The following is an 18,705-nucleotide window of genomic DNA, read 5'->3' as shown; positions in this document are numbered from 1 at the left end:
TTTGCAATAAAAGAAATCTGGGATTCTTGTTCAGTGTTTGAGTTTGAATCTCGTCAGTTGGAATTCTTTGCACTAGGCCAAACCCATCATAGAGAGGTAAACTCTGTACCTTGTTTCCAGACCCACAAGCTAAGTTGAAACTTGCTCTCCATCTTATAGCTCACCTTACTTTATAGAGCTCGAGCCTGAATTTAAATATTTTTGAGGTCTTTCAGAACTATTCTGCACTCTGAAGTGTGCCAATTGCTTCTATTGCTTGAGAGCAAGTAATAACTGTGAGATGCTAAAACACACTAACTATCCCCCCAGCCAAGCATCCACATTTGTTTGCATCATGTGAATTGATTTTGGTAAATGTTGACACCCATCTTCACTTTGTTGCTGCATGGGAAGCTCATCAGCAGGAGCTCTGGCAGGGTGTGTGTTATCTGGAGAATACCACATCTATTTAAATGCAGTTCACGTTTTAAACTACAGTACTTAGATTTTCTTTTTTTTTTAATTAAGTAATATTTTGCCAAGAGATGAATCCTCTTTGTTTGGCTGGGTTAATTTACTATGTCTGCAGTAACCAAATTATTTTCTACAGGTTGTTTGCCTCATCCGTTCAACAAGTTGTGTCATTTGCTAGCATGCTAAGACATTATCTTAGTGCCAGCATTCTTCAAATATTAGTGAATTTTCTCCTGTTGATTTAGCTTGGCTAACACAGACCTCTGCTCCTCATGCTTCTTTACATTTCCATCTTCCCTAACCACAGCCTTTAGTTCTCTATTAATGTGGTACGTAGAGCCTGATGTACTTAAATTGCACCTGTGGCACACAAAAGGGAAATCATAATCTAATTTGAGGTTCTCATTGGGTTCAAATCAATACCTGATGTACAGAAAGGCCCCAGAAAAGCAAATATGTAACTTGTTATTCCCTGTAAGTTTCTTTTAAAATTTCTAACTCTTGCTTTTTCATATTCTTTTCCTTTTCATGCTTTTATATTGATGTCAGCTTAAAGGAGCTGCCCTTCTGAAAAGAGAGCAGGAACATTTCCTGCTTTTCACTTGTATTCTAAGATTGAAACAAGAAATAGATGTCTTTTTTGTAGGTCTTTCTGATGTGTACTTAAGCATGTTAGTCTGGATCCAAAGTATGTAGGTCACAATAAAGGTAATAAACAAGACTGGTATTGATGTTGGTGCTGTTTTTACCTTCCCCAGGACATTTTCTCCAACTTGCATTTTCCTCTAAACCGTGTCTTAACAATTGTTTTTGCAGCCTAAGTTGGTTCATCTGATTAACTTCTGCACTAATTGTAATGCAGTCCAGATCTTGACGCATTTCCCTCATTACAATGGCAGCTTTGACCACTGTTACATTTTTTTAGCACACATTTATAATAATAATCTTGCTTTCCTCTTTGTTGTGCAAAGTGTTCTTGCAGGTTTTAAACCAACCCCTCCTTCAAGAAACAGCTCAGTTCCTTCACAGGTGCTGTGTTAATTGGAAAGGCTAACAAAAAGCTGTATACAGAGATTAGTAAGTGTCTTTTAGATCTGGCTCAAGAAAACATTTTTTGCAGAAAGGAAGGAAAAAAAGTAGCAAAACCCACCTCAGCTGTGGAGTCTCTACCTTTAGCAAGCTGATTCTTAGCATCCTGTTTTGGTTAAAACTTTTTTTTTTTTTTTCTTTCCTGCCCTATGAGGAACTCTGAATAGGGGAACTTTCTCTCCGGTTTAGTAAGCTAAATGAGTTTCTGAATTTTTGATGGTTGTGAGACTGGAAATGTTTTGCTCAGGAGACTGAATTTATTACTGAAGCAAGTGCCTTGGCTTCTAAGTCTGCAGGATCTCTCAAAGATTAGCAGCATCTCCACCCCTTCCACTTTCTTAAAGTTATCTGCAGTACTTCCTCTGCTAGGCAATAAGTTATTATAACAGGCTCTCTTCCTCTTTCTGTATCTCCTCTCGTCTGAGTTGTTTGTTGTAGTGTGTGCTGGGGCCATCCCGTCAGTCTTGCTGTCTCCTTAGGTGAACTGCTGAGGGAGAACCTGCATCAGCAATAACCAATTGTGATAAGATATGAGTAAGCACTGATAACAAAACACCCAGTCTAGATATTTGGCCCAGCAGTGGATGGCAGCATACTGCTGAAGCAGCTTCCCTTGCCTGAAAATCCTGTAGTATCTCCTCCGTTGAAAGAGAAAGCTGGTTTTATGCTAAGAAACCTTTCTGCTGGTGTTTCTGGCATCTGTTATGGGAACAGTGATTGTGACTCTTGTGAGGAGGCCGGGGTTGGAGCTTTATCAGATTGCTCTTGTGAGCGCCCTTTAAGGAGCTCTGTTCCCCTGGTGACGCTGCTGGCCCATGGCTGTCATTCTGTGCCACTGCTCGATAAAGTTACTGACCTCCTCTGACCTTGATTTTATATTTAGAAAATTACACATTCCTGTGTTTGCGTCTTCTAAAGCCAGATTTTTTTTTTGTGTGAGAGCTCTTTTCTACACTCATTCAGTGACTCTTACAGTGAGGATGCAGGCCTTATTACACAGAATATGTCTGTATCTGCAGCAGCAGTGAAGGGGACCCGTCCTTCCAAGCTTTCTGGGTCTCGCTTTGACAAAAGGCAGGTTCAGTTTGGAGTTTGGCTTTGCTGTGCACTGTGATGGATGTTTTGTTGTTGTGATGGGTGGGGTTTTTTTCCCCTCAAAGCAGCTTCAGACAGCCTTCTACACATTGAGGTTTCAAACATGAAAGGAGCCTTGTATCCTCTCTTATCCAAAGAGAAGCAGGGTGGCAATTTCTCGTCACTTCGTGGTGTTTCTGACCATCACAGCAAAGCAATTTCTTGTCTCCCTGCTGCTGGATGACTGGGAAGCAGCAGTAGGAAGAGCCCATGGGACAGCGCTGTAAAAACTTGGAGCGTTCTGCAGTTGCAGCTGGCTGGGAAGGAAGGTATGGGCACAGGGAACTGTTTCAAGGACAAGCAGAGCAGAGATTTTGGCATCACCGCCTGCTGTTTTCTGAGCACAATGATCTGCTCTGCTGCAGGTGGATGTAGGATTGGGCAGTGCCTCTGCTTGGAATGGAGCAGGACCCTAGAGCAGAGAGTCTCTTAACTGATTTCCCTGTGGTCCACAATTGTGGCCTCTCCCAACTTCCCACCCCAGTGGCAGGGAGCAGAAGCAAGGCTGTGCCAGGGAGAGAAGCAGAAGTGAGAAGGGAGTTGACATAGTGGTGCTGCAAGGTTTAGGGAGGAAACTGGGCATTGCTACTTCTTGTGCTTGGCAGGCTTTGACAATTGAGTTTTTGACCTTAGGACTGTTGCAGTTTGTGTATCCAGAAGGGATAGCTGTAGCTCTGTGAAACCAAGTTTGGCTTTAACACCAAGGTCTTCTGTTACTCCTGATGGTGAAAAAAACCTCAGAGTTGTGCTTAGTCAAATGGGGAAAAAAAGGACAGTCTCCTTCAGCACATCCTATCATGCCCCAAGCTGCCAGGGTTTGTACAGATTTGTATGCCTCTGCCTCTTCAGTGAGCAGAGTTTCTCTCACCGTGTGCTGAAGTTTGTGCACCTTTTGCATAGCATGATGCAGTTTCTGCATCTTAGCTATAGACTGGAAATGGGAGGACCTTAAAAAAAATAAGTTAAACTCAAAGCAGCAATGGCATGGCAGTAAGGGGCTTCTATTCTAATTCTGGCTGCCAGTAACTTCAACTCCCGTGCAAAGTTTTCACCTACCTTTCCTTCAAGATGGGTCTTCGTAAATTAATTTTTAGTTGGATTTAAGAGGACTTCTGGGGCTGAAGGCAAGATCCAAGACCCCATAACTACTTCTGAGACTGCAGCTGATATCTGCTTAGGATCTGTCTCCAGAGACTAATTACTCCTAGGCTAGTGAATGGAGAATACCCATAGGAGACCTTGTAGCAGGATGAGGTCTGAGAGTTTTCCAGAAGAGGCTAAATGCAGAAGTTGAGAAGTTGTCCCTTTCTGAGAATGGTCTGCCCTTTTCTGTTTCCTTCTGTCTCCTTTCAGAAGTTAAAGGAGGCCCTTGAGACCAGGGCAGAGGAGAAAGGGGAGAGTACACGCACTGCTAGCTTAGATTCTGGGAGCAGAGTAGTGATTTTCAGTCATAATTTTTTACTGTGAGTTACCTGTGCACACCAAAAGCTCTTCAGAGCTCTGATGGGTGAAAAAAGCTGGACTGAACCCTGTCTGTTCAGCCTGTGGCTGCTGTTGCTGTGTGGAGTACCGTGGGGTGGCTCTACGCAGAGGCACTTTCTGTGGGCTGGGAACAATAGCTGTGTGCTGCTTTAAAGGCAGGGCAGGGAGGCCGTCCCATCCCATCGTTTGCATTCGAAGTATGACGCATAAATGGGCACCTTGAGACATGGGGAAGGAGCGTTTGTAAAGCTAACCAGAGAATCCTGTTCTCCCTCCCGAGAGGAGGTGTAGGTGTGGGAGTCAGAACCCGGGAGCCAGAGGGAAGTCTGGTTAAAATCTGTAACCAAGTAGCTGGGACCCTTCTCACGTTAGTCATCGTGTGGAATTTTTTCCCCTCTTCCATGAAGCATCTTCCAATCAAAGTGGAGGGAGTGTTGGGTTGGAGGGGGGAGAAGCGGCACTACGAGGAAATTCTTCCCTTCGCTTTTTAAATTAAAACCATCTGCTTTCTTCTGTGCATCTCCAGATGATATCATGGGCCTGAGTAGAAAACTCCCATGAAAATCAAACATCTGGAAGTCTGGTTAAAATTGTCTATAAGGTGCATTTGAAGAGACTGTCTTATGAATGTGGCCAGGCAAATATAGTACAGCAGATGAGGAAGTTTTTCCAACAGACCAGACATATTTTTCAGAAGTCTATTGAAAGCAGGAGAGAACTAAGTTTTGGAAGGTAATTTCTATGTAGTTTTGTGGCAGAAGAGCCAAAAGCACAGCTTTTACGAGTTTTCTACTTTGATTTTCAGCATTAGATTAGATTAGAGTGAATGCAGCTCTCTGGATTTGTGGATACTTCAAATTTTGATAAATACCTTCATTTTGTTTCTGTGTCTCTTGTTTAGCTCCATGAGAGCCTGAGCTAAGGCAAATGCAGGCTGGAGCTGAAAAGGAGGAGGGGAAAAAAAAAAAAAAAAAAGGCTGAGCTCTAAAGTATTTGTGCTGGAAAGTAGCCCAGAGAGAGTAAAGGAGAAGCTTTAATTAGAAGCAGCTGCATAGCTGATGCAGCCCACAGGACATTTTCCCATTTCAAACTCTCTAGCTTTCAGAAATCATGATTTGAATCAAGTTGTATGTGAAATTTGTTCTTAAAAGATTAAATTCCTGTTGAAGTCGGTTAAGAGACCTCATGTGCTTCCAGAAAGTGCCAGAACAAACTTCATCTTCCTGTTTCTTTTTCTGAGTGTTAGATGGAAAACTGAGGAGAAACAGTGGCTTTTATTTGGAAAAGATTTGGTTTCCTGTTCTGAGCATGTCATTTGGAGCTGACACAAGCTGCTACAATTTTAAGCTGCTCTGTAGACAAGTGGTGTTTTTTTCCTCTCCTTAAGAGAACTTGAAAGAGTATGTTGGGATGGGAGCAGAGCAGGGGTGGTGAGAAGCTGAAGCTGCTGTTGAGTTTAATCATATCCTTTTAAAAAGTCTGGACTTAGACTGCATGTTTTCAGTGTGTGCCTCTGTTTTTAGTGAAACCATGTGGTGCCCAACATGAATCAGGAGCAAATATTTGCAGTTTTGTCTACACCAACACTTAGAACTAAATTACTGGTGTTTGTGCCTAGAAATGTTGATGATGGGAGACCTGGCTGAAAATCTGGACTGTAGGTTTTTTGTTCTTTAACATTCAAAAAGGATTGCACTGAATTGCTGGAGGGCAAAATGGCATAATTCTGTGACCAAGCACTTCTCCAGGAGAAGAACAAAATGGTGGGTACAAGGGCCATGGATACCTGCCCTACTATCTTTCCACAGGCAGGCATGTTCCTTCTTCCAAATAAGAAGAGCTAAAGCTGAAAGAGAATTTGCTGTTCCTTGTTTGGAGTGCTCCCTCATGTTTTTCTGATTAGCCTCAAAAGATACCAGAGCAAGCCTGGTCTTGGAGGGCTCTTCAACTTTGTACCAGAATATTTGTGTACAAAATGCTGGGCTGTTTGTGGCTGATGGTTGTCTCAGAGCACATATCTCAGTTTTTCTTTTAATTCATACCAGCGATACTCTTAACCAGTGTTTAGGCTCCCTTCTCCCTTTTGTATAGGGGCAACAGTTAAATAGATGCACCTTACAGTGTCCCTGAGTGTTGGGGGCTGGAGAGAAGTCATATTTTGGGGGTTTATTTACTTGTGGACAGAACATGAAGTGTTCCTCTAGACTTTTTGGTTTGCTTTACAGCCTTTCAGTGAAAAAGCACTTTAGCACTTAAATTCTAGGTGTGTTTTGGTGTATTTTGTAGCTGCTGGTGGAGTGGGTGGTGTTGGAGGCGCTCTGATGAGATGGCCTAGGTGGGGTTCTGTGAGGCTCTGGTTTGTTGCTGTTTCTTTCATGGTAAAGAGAGCTACAAGTGCATGTGCTGCACCATCCGAGGAGCTTGGTGCACTGCTGCCTGGCAGTGATGAAGCCAGGAGAAATCCCTTTAACCAAGTCTTGTGAGACTTCTGGGGCTGAAGTGCAGCTTGTCTTCACACAGCCATCAGCTGCACGTCGATGCCCAGAGACATGATGTAGCTGTGGCTGCCCAGACGGCCTGTGAGCAGAGGCAGATCTTTGTGTGCAGGCTCCAGTGCCGTGGGAGTCGAGCAGTGCTCCAGCTCCTGGCACAGCTGTCTCTGCTGGGTGCCAGATCTCGGTGTGATCCAGCTCCTACAAAGCCGTGCTGTAGCCCGCTGGCGTTTGGACTGCTTTCCAACCTGAAGCAAGGAGAGAGACTTTGGATGTTAAAGGAAGCCTATAGCCCGTGCGGTTTAGGCCCAGAATAGCCCAAGACTGCCTCTCGTGTGATGTGGCTGCAGCTCATGCTGACCCACAGCCTTGGGCTGTTACCCTGAGGATGGCACAGGAGGCAGAGGATATTCTGCATTGCTATTGTCTCAGGATTTGCTTTCTGTAACTTTATTAATCCCGCCTTGCCCTGCAAAATCTCTCCTTTCATGTCTGTTCTTGGGTATGAAGTTGAAAGTAATAAGGTATGGTGAAAGGAGCCTAATTTGGGTGTGGACAGTGGTAAATTACAACTGTGCACATATGACTTTCCTGCTTTAGACATATGGCTAAAGCTAGTTAATAAATTTTAACATGAGAAAAAGCAGTTGTGGTCATCCAGTAATGACCCCTTGCATAACTTGGATAATAACCTCTCTGAATAGCTTTGTTTGAACTAGCGTGCATACTCTCCCTGAAACAGCCAATCCTGGTGTTCTTTTAAACAAGCATGAGTGATGGAGAAATTCCACTACAACCTTAAATGCATCGTTCCGGTTGTTTCTCTCCACTGCTGAGAGACTGTGTCTGAAAATAAAGATATTACCCTATTTCTAATTCGAATTCATCTAGCTTAAACTTTTAAATGCTCAGTTCTGTTATCCCGGATCTTCTAGGTTGGGAGTTGTTGTTAAATCAGTTTCCTAGTGGACACTTGGAGCTTTTGATTAACTGTCTTGTTCCCTTTGCTAAATAGACTGAGCCACCTGAGCTTTTCATAGTGACCACAGTTTTCTATTAATCATTCCTGTTGGCTTCCTTGAATTCATTTGATCTCTACTCTCTTAAAGAGAGATTAGTGATGTAGTGGCTGTACCAAGCATTTATCAGGTGTAGCATAATCTCCTTTATTCCTGCTTGATATTTGCTGTTTGTACGTGTGAAGTATTCCTGGCCAAACTGTCACACTAGGAATTCACATTTGTCTGGCTGCTAGGAATCTCCAGAGCAAGTATGTTGTTCCCAGCTCAGTTTCCTGGTTTGGGGGGGATACCCTATGTGTTTTGTTTCTAGATGTAGGAATTCGCAGTGCTAAAGTGCATTTTGGGTGCTAACCGCCTTGTTAGGCGTGTTGCTACTCCGTCAAGAACTTGCCTTCTCTCTTACCTACATATGTGACCAGCGCTGATGTTTTCCATTGTTAATAATCAATAGATGTGTTGAATAGCTTAGGAACAAAGGCAGGTTCTGTAGGATTCTGTTTAAGACACAACTTCATTCTTTGATTTTTGAACTGATTTTTACAGCCTGTCTGGTTAGTTGTGGGGTTTTGATGTGATTGGGTTTTCTTTTGATGGTGATGGTTGTTACTGTTTGTATGATTTTGCTTTTCGCCCCCTCCAATCTACCATACACTTTGAAGTGCATAAGGAAAAAAGCAGTCCCTTTAGTGTTGCATTCCTGCTCAAGGACTAGAGACTCAGTGTATTTCTTGCAGTTGGAATCTCCTCCTTTCAGATATGAGTAACTCACTGATTTAATAATTGCTTCTTTCCTGATCTGGAACAAAACATATCTAATGCTAATCACCTCTGGGTGTGGTTTTTTTGGTTGGTTTTTTTGTTGTTGTTTGGTTTGTTTTTTGTTTGTTTGTTTGTGTGTGTTTGTTTTGTTTTGGATATTTTTTTTTAAACAAATAAATACATCTTCTCTTGGGCTGTCTCTTGGGTTACTCACCAGTTACAGCAGCTGTGCACTACAGAAAGAGCTGCAAGGGGACAGTCCTGTGTGTTAGGTGTTATTTTAATGCAGAATGTCCCCTTGCAGCTCTCTGCTATGTGATAGAAGCAAAAGGAGCTGGGAGAGGGGCACAGAGGTGGGCTTTACTTGCCTGGATCCTCTGTCTCTGGAAGTTAAATGGTAAATCTCTAGTACAAAGGCCAGTTAAAAGATGGATTACAGCTGACAAGCGTAGTCAGACTGTATTGACATAAGTTTAGGTTAAAGAGAAGTAACTGCAGAATTATTCTGCAGTTGGAGATCTTTGTATAAAATACTGCCCTGGTTGTAGATAGTGAGTGTGTACTCGTTTTTCTGTGGGAGACAGAGGAACAATGACCTTGTCGTTAGGGTGCTCACCAGGGGCGTGGGAGACCTGACTGCAGTGCTTGTGTTGCTATTTGAGTGCAGGCTTCAGCAAGTCCCAGTCCCAGATGCACTTATCAGCATGAGGATGACAGTGTATTCCTGTCTCACGGGAGCCTTGTGGACAAAGATCTGCTGCAGACCTCCAGGTCCCCAGACACTGCATTTGTACAGTGTTTATAAATATTCTCGGAAGATGGATAATACCTGGTGTTAATGCCTTATTAGACTGCTTCATTTTCTTCTAAAAAAGGATGCTTGTTAGAAGGGAGTAGGTGCAAGGAATTGTTACTCAGCAGTTCTTTAACTCTTATGCTTTAACTGAAATTTTGAAGGGAAGTGCAAAAACGAGGTTCTGCATTTGATACAGCTCTGATTGAATGTGGTATTTGTTTTGCAATGAGCAATTTCACCATTTGCACTTAAGTTTTCAGTGGTCTCATTTGAGACAGTCCCACAGGAAGTCCCTGTTACGCGTGTGACGTCAGCCTTTTGGGTTTGTTAGTGTCACCATCCATTATGGCAAACTTCAAGGCTTTTGAGGGTCATGGGACTTCATTCCTGGAATCTTCCCAGAACAGCGGGGCCTCAGGTGGGACCTCTGCAATTCATTTCTTCTCTCTTGCAGGTGTCGAGAAGGCTTTCTTGGAGACTACTGTCAGTACAGAAACCCCTGTGAAAGTAATACCTGTAAGAACGGGGGAACCTGTGAAGCTGCATCCCTGATAGGAAAACCAACCTGCAAGTGTGCTCCAGGATTCACAGGGGAGGAATGTCAGTACTCAGAATCTCACCTCTGCTACGCGTCCCAGCCCTGCCTGAACGGAGGCACTTGTCACCCCCACGGCCAGGACACGTATGAGTGTGTCTGTCTTCCAGGTTTCACAGGTGGGCTTCTGCATTTGTGCCTCCAGACCTCCTCCTTTGGGAACAGCTTCACTCTGGAATATTCTGGGGCAGTTGTAATATGCTCTCAAGTTTTCGAGCTCCAGCACAGGAAATGAGAGGAAATCTAAATGACTTCATGACCAAAAAAAGCAAAAGGGAATAGGGAATCAGACTCCCTACCCTTTACACGTAAGCAGAAAAATATTTGGATCTTGTGGGGTTGTCCACATGGGAAAACTGAATGCAGAAACTACTCTGGAGTGGCCAGTACACTTTTAATTCAGAGTCTAGTTTCTAGAAAAAAGAAAAGGAAAAAAAAAAAAAAAAAAAAAAAAAAAAAAGAAGAGAGAGAAGCTAATTTGGCCAGCAAAATCTTTCTATGGGAAAACAGTATTTTGATGCCTGAGGGAAAGCATAGGAATTTATTCCTTTCACTCTTGAAGAAGAGGTAGAAAAAGAGTCTGTCAGAGACTGTCAGTGTGTGTAGTGGGACTTGAGGTCATTTTTATAAATCACAGCATTCTATATCTTGCTGCAATCCGGTAAATGGCTTCATACTGTAACCACAAATGCATTTCCATTTCACATATAATACAGTATAGTGCAGACATGAGTTTTCCTGTAGTAAAGATGTAAATTTTAGTTCAGTAAATATTTTGAGGCAGCGTGAAAGAAATGCTGTTTTCCACAGAAATAACTTTTTGTTAATCTGTTTTGATTTCCTAAAGGAAAGGAATGCCAGTGGATTGATGCCTGCACATCTCAGCCTTGTGCCAATGGAAGTACATGCACCGTGTCTGGAAATAAGTTCTCCTGCACCTGCCTGGCTGGCTACACTGGCCAGAAGTGTGAGATAGATGTGAATGAGTGTGCCACGCCAGGCCTGTGCCAGCATGGGGGCACCTGTGTCGACCTGCCCGGCTCCTACAGGTGCCAGTGCAAGCCGGGCTACACGGGGCACCGCTGTGAGAGCGTGTACGTGCCCTGCTCCCCGTCCCCCTGCATGAATGGGGGCACCTGCCACCAAACCAGTGACTTCACCTTCGAGTGCAACTGCCTGCCAGGTAACGCTCCCAGCGCTCGCGTTTGCAGCCTTGTTGCTGCGCTCCTGCCTGCGTTATTCCCAGGAACTTCCCTCGGAGTTCCTGTGCGATGTGTGCGATGTCAGGTGGAAGGGAGAAATCCCAGCAAGGTGGGGAGCTCTCTGGGATGGTAATTCCTGGGTGCCAGCATTTCATGGTACAGAAAGGAGGGAAAGGGAAGACCTTTAGAAATGACAAATTTCTTTGCATGCTGCTTAGAATCGGAGAATCAAATAGGTAAAAACTGCGGGGTAGATTCAAGGAGGTTAGGGTTGTATCTCATAATGCCCATGTGGAATGTGAAATTGTACAAACATAAGCACCTACAAATACATAGTTTTGTGACAGTAAATGCCTCAGTTAACTTCAGTGTTTAAAGAATAAACGTGCCTTTTTCTTTCTCCATCTGTACCCCCAAGACACGCCAAGTTCTGTTCTCTTCTTTTTTTCCTTCTCCAGTTCCTTCAAATCTAACAAGATACCAGTTTCAGCTCACCACACCCTTTTTGTCTCCAGATCAATTTTGATTGCTTGTTTTCTGATGCTGTTAGCTGCCCTGAGTTCATGCACAACAGAGGTGACATGCTAGCTCAGGCTCAGGGGCTGCACTGGTTTTGTGTCACCTCTACAAGTGGCCGTGTGTCACTTGGTGCAATGCTGGTCTCATCCTGTTCTTCTCCCTATCCACTTGTCAGCCTTGACCACAGGGCTTAGTTGTCTTTGCATATTCAGGGTATTTTTAGGCTGATTTTTTTTTTCCCCAAGTAATTCAACTCCATGGGAAACTGACTGTTTGGAAATGCTTTTGACTAGACTTCCTACTCAAGTGTATTGCAGTTTGGCACACACAGACTCGGTGTGTGGTAATCTAGAAAAGTAAATTCTCTTCCCTTAAGCATGTCTCTGTTGTTATTTACGTGAAATATCTAGCCGCCCTATACTGTTTGGGATGAATGTAGAGTGGCTCTGTTCTCATGAGGATCATATGGGGTCACAGGTCTGTGTGGAAAGGGCATTTAGAACTTGTGAAAATTGTTCTTGTTTTGGAGACCCTAATCTTGAGGTGTTGGCTCAAATGACCTTAAATGTACATTGCCAACCTCAGTGTCTGCACAACGACTTTCTAGGTTGTCTGAGCAAGCATGCGACTTTGAAGAATTTAGCAAAGTCAATCTTAAAGTAGAAGGATGGATCATCTTTATTTTTGAAAGCAATTATTCTAACTATGCTTGAAAGGAATGTTCTTTGAAAGAGTCTTTGAAAATGGAGTATCTTAATGGCACCTAACCATTGCCCTGAAGGAATTTATTGCTTTTCTGCTTTGCGTCTTTTTTAAATGAAATTATAAACTAAGGATCTCTGGATTAACAGTCTTGTCCAGCAATTCAGAATTTCCTTAAAAGTCAGTCAAAGAATTTAAAGCTTCATGCAGGAGCAGTGTGGTGGTAGGAAGAAGACAGAAAGATGAAGTTGCAAGGACTTGATCCTGTCAAGCTGATGAGATAGTTTGCTTTAGTGATTCTCTTACAGGGGCACGAGACTGAGTAGGAGCAGTTTTTCCCTTAGACAAGTGTGTGGGCTGGCTGAAATGTGGTCAGGAAATGGAAATGAGATTACTATAGTAACAGTTACACACCTACACTCCTCACACGTTTTGGATTATTAGCTGTCCTTTTTGACTTGTTATGCAGTGTATGTAGTGGGGGTGAGTTAATGCGGCTCTGAGAGCCTTCACTTTTCTATTTCCTGTATTTGTTTAAGTTGGCTGTGCTGTTTTGCTAGTTTGATTTTTAAAACCGGTCATTTGAAAAACAGCAAGAAAGGGAGCTGTTGGAGAGGCCCAAATGCTTACATTAAACTCTCTGATAAAGGCAGGGCACCCAGCCATTTCTTTCCCCCCTTAGTGCAGAGCAAAATTTCTGAAGTGTTGGAAAAGGTTCTGTCTGGGAGGGAAAGGTCAGCAGAAAGAGAAGAGAAATGGTGGCCTGTCACGCCTAGGGAGGATGTGAACAAGGCCTGCTCCTCTGGAAGACTGTGCCAAGATTATGGACGAGAAATTCCTCTTTAGACTCCCTCTCCAAACTGGAGCAATGCCGATGATACTGTGACTATAAATGGAATTTCTCTGGCCCTTCTGGGCTGCCTTAAGATGCTGCCATCGCTGAGTGTTATGGCCACAGAGGCAGGAGGCAGTTACGTCTCGAACTGCTGGAGTGGTTTTTGATAGGATTTTGCATCTTGTGACCTGTAAAAGTACTTTGAAGAAAGTGTGCCCGAGAAGCAGTTCAGTCATAATCAGGCTGTTGCTACACTGGCCTTGAAATGAGTTCTTGTTTCCTGTAGATGTTTCCTTCTTAGCATTTGAGTGAGTTTAATCTATTTATAAATACCAATAGGTGAGAATGAGAGCTTGAAAAAGCAGGAAAAACCAACCTGGAGCTGTGTGTCACAGCAGCTTCTTCTGTCACAGAAGTACTGTTTATGTGCAGTGTGGTCCAGCTGCTGTTTAAAATTCCCAGGTCCCCATGTCACTTGTGGATGTACACAAACTATTCCTGCATTAGGTAATCCATGAAGTCATGTGTGTTAAGTCAGCATTTGGTGGCAAGCATCAAGTGAAGTTATATTTATACACGATTGGTATTACCTCTGTCTGGAAGGTAACCTCATATTTTTATCTGTCTAGCTTAATCATTTTTCCTCTGGGCTTTGTTGATTTAGGTAGGAACAGGATTGTAGACACGTGAGCATGTTAGGTCAATCATAACAGTGTAGTAGTGAAAAAAAAAATTCCTTGAAGGAGACATAACCTGAAGCATTACCAACTTTTTTGAATATAAGAATGAGCTTGTAGTTATAAATATTTGACAAAAAAGGACTTCATTTGGCAACTAACCTTTAATGGAATGTTAAACAAGTCAATAGAGGAAGTTCTTAGCTGGGAAAGTGATTATTCATTGTTATCCATCAAAATAATTACCCATTAACTAAGATAAGGACCCTAGGGGATTCCAAGGGCTTGTTCAGGAAACGATCTGTCAGGCTGGAGCGAGCTGTTTATGAGAGCTGGAGCGCTTCCTGGGAAGAGGAAGGAACCTCACGCAGGTTCCTGGCGGAGCGTCATGCTGTGCCACCAGTGGGGACCAGCACACGCGGGGCTCCCGTGCTGGGGACCTCTTCCTGCTGGGCTGTGGGGTGAGCACCTTCCTCTGAGCTCTGGGCTTCTCTATGGCTGCAGCCTGGGGCTCCCTGGTGAGGAGGGTGCCCCTCTGCTCCAGATGAGCAGTCCAGATGCTGCCGTGAATAGCCCAGCTTAGTTTTAGCTCTCTGCATCCCTGATTTCCTGTCAGCAGGCCCTTAGTCTGGAAATAATGTGACATTTTTCAGGCACAGTTTCTTGTCCCCAGTACTAACTGGCCCTGACGCCGGCCTAGAAAGTCTGAGGTGTAATTTATAGATTGAAATAAGGCTAAAGGACTTAAGATTTGGAGGGAATTGGGTCGGATGCTCTGCAACAGGGTGGAGACTTCAGATGACATAGGAATAAAGTTATCTGCTTGTGTCAGTCTGTGTACTAGGGGAAGAACAACATGCTGTTAGCAGTGGGAACACTTTTCCCCTTGAGGTTCTCATTCCTTAGTTTGGTGTGCTTTGAGATATGGAGCAAAAGTCAGGATATGGATTACAAACTGCTCTCGTGCAGGGAGAAAACACAGGACAACATGTGAGTCCCAGCACAGGGGGGAGCAGGAAACAGTGTCAGGTGTCCAAGTACATCAAAACAGTGAACTCTGTGGCTTTCTGGAATAGAGTCAGGTTATATAACTGCAAAATTAGACCCTGGGACCCAGCTAGACAAAAGCTCATGTATCCTAGAGCAGCTCTTCAGTAGTATAACTGGTTAAAATGTGAAAATATAGAACAGCTTGGTGGGTTTTAATAGTGAGGTGACTGCCACGCTTTATTCTGGAAATAACTGGGCCACTTGAAATTTGTGTGAAGTACAGTGAGAGGCTTTAAACGCCTGCTGTCAGAAATTTGTTTACTAGAAAGTAGGTCTGTTCGCCATATTATCCAAACTGGAGAGATAAGAGCTTAAACCTTTTGTCTTTGTGGTTGTGGGTGTATTTCCATGCTGATCACGTGCTGGCATGAGTGCAATATGTGGTCAGTGGGATGTTTCCTCCCGAGTTGAAACACAAGCTGATAGGACACCCCTGTGTTTTACAGCTGAGTCTTTGCTCGAGCTTGGTGGCTTTATACAGTTTTAAACACAGGGATCTAAAGCTAATTGTTTTCCCTGGTAGTTGTTCCTCAGCAGCTTTTGCCAGGAAGGTGCTGCTGTAATGATTAGGACTCCGACTAAGCGTGTTATATTTCGTCTTTGTTTTAAGCTTCCCTACTGCCTTGAAATTTCTAGGATCTTGGGTGGAGGTTGGAAGGGCTTTGAAGGGAGTAATAATGAACGTCTTGTAGTTTTGCTTTGGTTTTTTTTTGTTTTTGTTTTTTTTTTTTTTTGTTTGTAATGTTGAGTCTGTTGTTTCTTGCTGATGCTAATGCACTTGATACAGCTTGGCACTTCCCAGCTCTTCTGTAGAGCTGGAGAAGTTCAAGAGATGGGAATGCACATGAATCACCTCCAGTCTCTTGAGAGCAGCAGTAGTCTGGAGAGGCTGGCTCAGAGCTTTATAGTCTCTGTCTCATCTGCCACACAGCACGATCTGTGTTGTGCCAGATGTTACTTAGAGGGTCTGTGTGACTTGACACAGATGGTGTGGAAGTGTCTGGAACAGGGCATCAAAAGTAGAGGGGTTAAAGCATTATTTTGGATGAGAGAACTGTGTCATGTTAATATTACATTCCAAAGCAGTGAAGAGGCAGAGCTGGTGTTTTAAATTAACGTGTGTGTTCTGGAATCATTTACTTCATCCACATTAGCATACATTCCACTTGTGCTTTGATAAATAGCTCTCTCATCCAGCAGAAATGGCAGGTTTATTTAATGAAGCATGAAATAAATCAGCAGGGGAAATCAAGGGGAAGACACATCACTGACAGCTCCCTTCCCTAATGTTTCTACTTCTCCTTCTTTGAAAAGGAGAAGGAGCTCTAGCAAGAATATTTTGTCAGTGTGTTCATTTAGGATTTTCATTGGGGTGGGGTATCTGATTTCTTCTGCTTTTCAGGCAGGGCTTAGTGTGTGAGCATCACTTGGATGGTGGCTGATTTGTTGATTGACTGACTTGTCTAACACTGAAGAGATCAGGACTTCAGAAGCTCCTTTTCAAAGCATGAAAGGCTTTTCTCTGACATATCCAAGGCAGACTGAGGTATCCATGAAGTGAACACCAGCACTTTTTTTGCCATGGGAAAAACTTGTCCTGGCTGATTGTTGGTGGGCAGTGATGAGTTTTATCTCATAGTAAACAAAGGATCTTGGTCTTCACTTTAATTGCTTTGAAGGACAATGGTCCTTAGTCACTTAGTCCTCATGTCTTTTGGGTTGTGAGAACGTAGTTGGCCATCTACCCACGATGGAGGTGTTTAACTGTGTCACCTGACCCGCACACTATTAGCAAAGGCATTCAACAAAGTCATGCTAGGTGGGGTTTCATCAGTATTAGGTGAACAGGGCAAACCTAAAAAAAAAAAAAGAAAATAAGAAAAGCAGCGGAAGCTGCGTGAGGGGTGAATTCTCTTCAAAAGGGGTTGGAAGCTGTTTCAGCCTGCTGTTGTTTCTGCTTTGTCCAGGTTTCGAGGGGAGCGTCTGTGGACACAACGTGGACGACTGCCCGAACCACAAGTGTCTGAACGGCGGCGTCTGTGTGGACGGGGTGAACACCTACAACTGCCGCTGCCCGCCCCAGTGGACAGGTATGTCCTGTGGGCCACCAGCACGGGGGCTGTGCTGGCCCCTGCCCCCAGTCTGGGGCAAATGTCGGTGCAACCCTCAAAAGAAAAACTGTTGGCATCAAAACCACCACGACAAGGGACAGTTCCCCCATGAGTTGCACTTCTCGTGTGGATATGCTTTGTAAATGGATAAATGTTTTCCAAAAGCATGAAACATGGGTTTGCTGTTACAGCTGTGGGCATTTGCTGATACATTTGGGGATATTTCTAAGTTGGGATAATGATCATGCTGATTATAGTAATGATGCTGAGAAACAGGGCAAATCTGAAAGGCAGAGGAAAAAGGAGGAAAGAGAAGTGTATGTATGGGAACCTTATGGTTTTGCTACTGCTGTTTTCCTGCTTGACTTATTTTTATCTAGAGTTCTCTGACTAGCAAACCTACTTTTGCTTCATAAATGAGTCTCTTTTTGCTCTGAGTCTGAAGGGGAAAAAGGCATGAATTTCAAGAAAGTGTTATGAACAATATAAGGAAGCAACTTACAGGAAACTCAGTATCATATTTAGTTGCAAAATGTCTCCATACCTCAAAAATAAACAATAACCACCGGTTATGGGGTGAGGTTTTTTTGAGTCATACTAATCTTTCTTAGCTGGTGCACGTTTTCAGCTGAGTATGGTTTTGCCCTTATTTGAAAATCATAGGAGAAAAAAAGGGGTTTAAAATGCTTTTTTCCTCAGAGAACATTTGTTCTGGTTTGTCATTAGCTGCAAAGGAGGCTGCCAGTTAAGAATCCTCATTAACTTAACTTCATATAAGAATATATAATTATTTTAAAACCACATAAGAGTGAAGTGCAACACAGCTTGCATAGCTCTTTGAAACTATATGTAAATAGGAGAACATGAGTCCTCCCCTCAATGAGCAAGTGTCCTGGCTTCTGTATTACTTCTCCGTGTCCTGAAAGTCTGCAGAAAGTGAAACCTGTAAAGGAAAACATGAAAGCTTGGGTGTGGAGACAAGCAACCCTTAGTGACCCCTATAGTCTTGCTCCATTCCACAGAAATTATAACCCTTGTTGTGATTTCTGGCATCTGTCAGTAGCAAATTAATCTGTTTTACACCCAAGCACAGAGGATATAATGATCAGGAGCATACAATCTCCAAGGGATTATTCTGGCATCATAAAGTTAGCTTGGCTTACAGGATTTAGATGGATATCTGCTGTCAGATAGGGATGACTTCTGCAACTCACCTGGAAGAGACCTTGGTCTCCCTATCACAGGCTGTGATTCTGTTTGGTTTTGTGGTAGATTGTCTCCCCAGCCAACTCTTTGCAGTGCAGTTGTGGTGGTTCCCTCTCTGACCTCTTATGGGCTCTGAGTAGCATTGGGAAAAGCTGTGAGAGTGTTGTGGCCTTTCTTGTGCCATCCTTCTCCTGTGTGGATGGTGTTTCCAGAAAATCTTGTGTGTGTGAAGGATGCTTCCTTCCAGGGAAGCCCTGGAAAGAGAGAGGAGCTTCCCAAGCATTAGGTTCCCATGGCTCTCTTAACACAATTTAATGGAATGGGCTTTCTGAGAATTTCCTTGTTTATGGTGCAGCTGAGGTTATCAGTGCAGCAGTGGTTTGAAGTGATGGCTTCTCAAGGCTGTTGTCTTTCTAGGCTTAGGTCAGTGTGGAAATAAAAACCGTCTCACAATTTAGGAAGCAGCAGCTTGGCGGTTTGAGCAAGGAAGGTTAGAACCTTTATGTAACTCAACTGTCCTGTCTGAAATGCACAATGCAAGTTTCTATGACTCCTCTCTGCCATCTCGGTAGCATTTTTGT

General features: G+C 43.4%; 1 protein-coding gene across 3 annotated transcripts in view; it reads left to right on the top strand.

Annotated features, from left to right (window-relative positions):
* The window catches only part of NOTCH2 (notch receptor 2), an 82,872-nt gene that overhangs the window by 9,780 nt on the left and 54,387 nt on the right, over positions 1-18,705 (top strand). For all 3 annotated transcript variants that reach the window (XR_010744208.1, XM_066324831.1, XM_066324832.1), the window contains exons 3-5: positions 9,682-9,941; positions 10,670-11,005; positions 16,775-16,897. Coding sequence is in view for 2 of the 3 variants with exons in the window: in XM_066324831.1 (XP_066180928.1) it covers positions 9,682-9,941; positions 10,670-11,005; positions 16,775-16,897 (719 nt within the window). In the remaining variant the exon portion in view is untranslated. The remainder of the gene's footprint in view (positions 1-9,681; positions 9,942-10,669; positions 11,006-16,774; positions 16,898-18,705) is intronic.

The sequence above is a fragment of the Sylvia atricapilla genome, chromosome 9, assembly GCF_009819655.1.
Source record: "Sylvia atricapilla isolate bSylAtr1 chromosome 9, bSylAtr1.pri, whole genome shotgun sequence".
NCBI lineage: Eukaryota > Metazoa > Chordata > Aves > Passeriformes > Sylviidae > Sylvia > Sylvia atricapilla.
The sequence above is the reverse complement of the archived record's forward strand: the minus strand, read 5'-3'. Positions and strand labels throughout refer to the sequence as shown.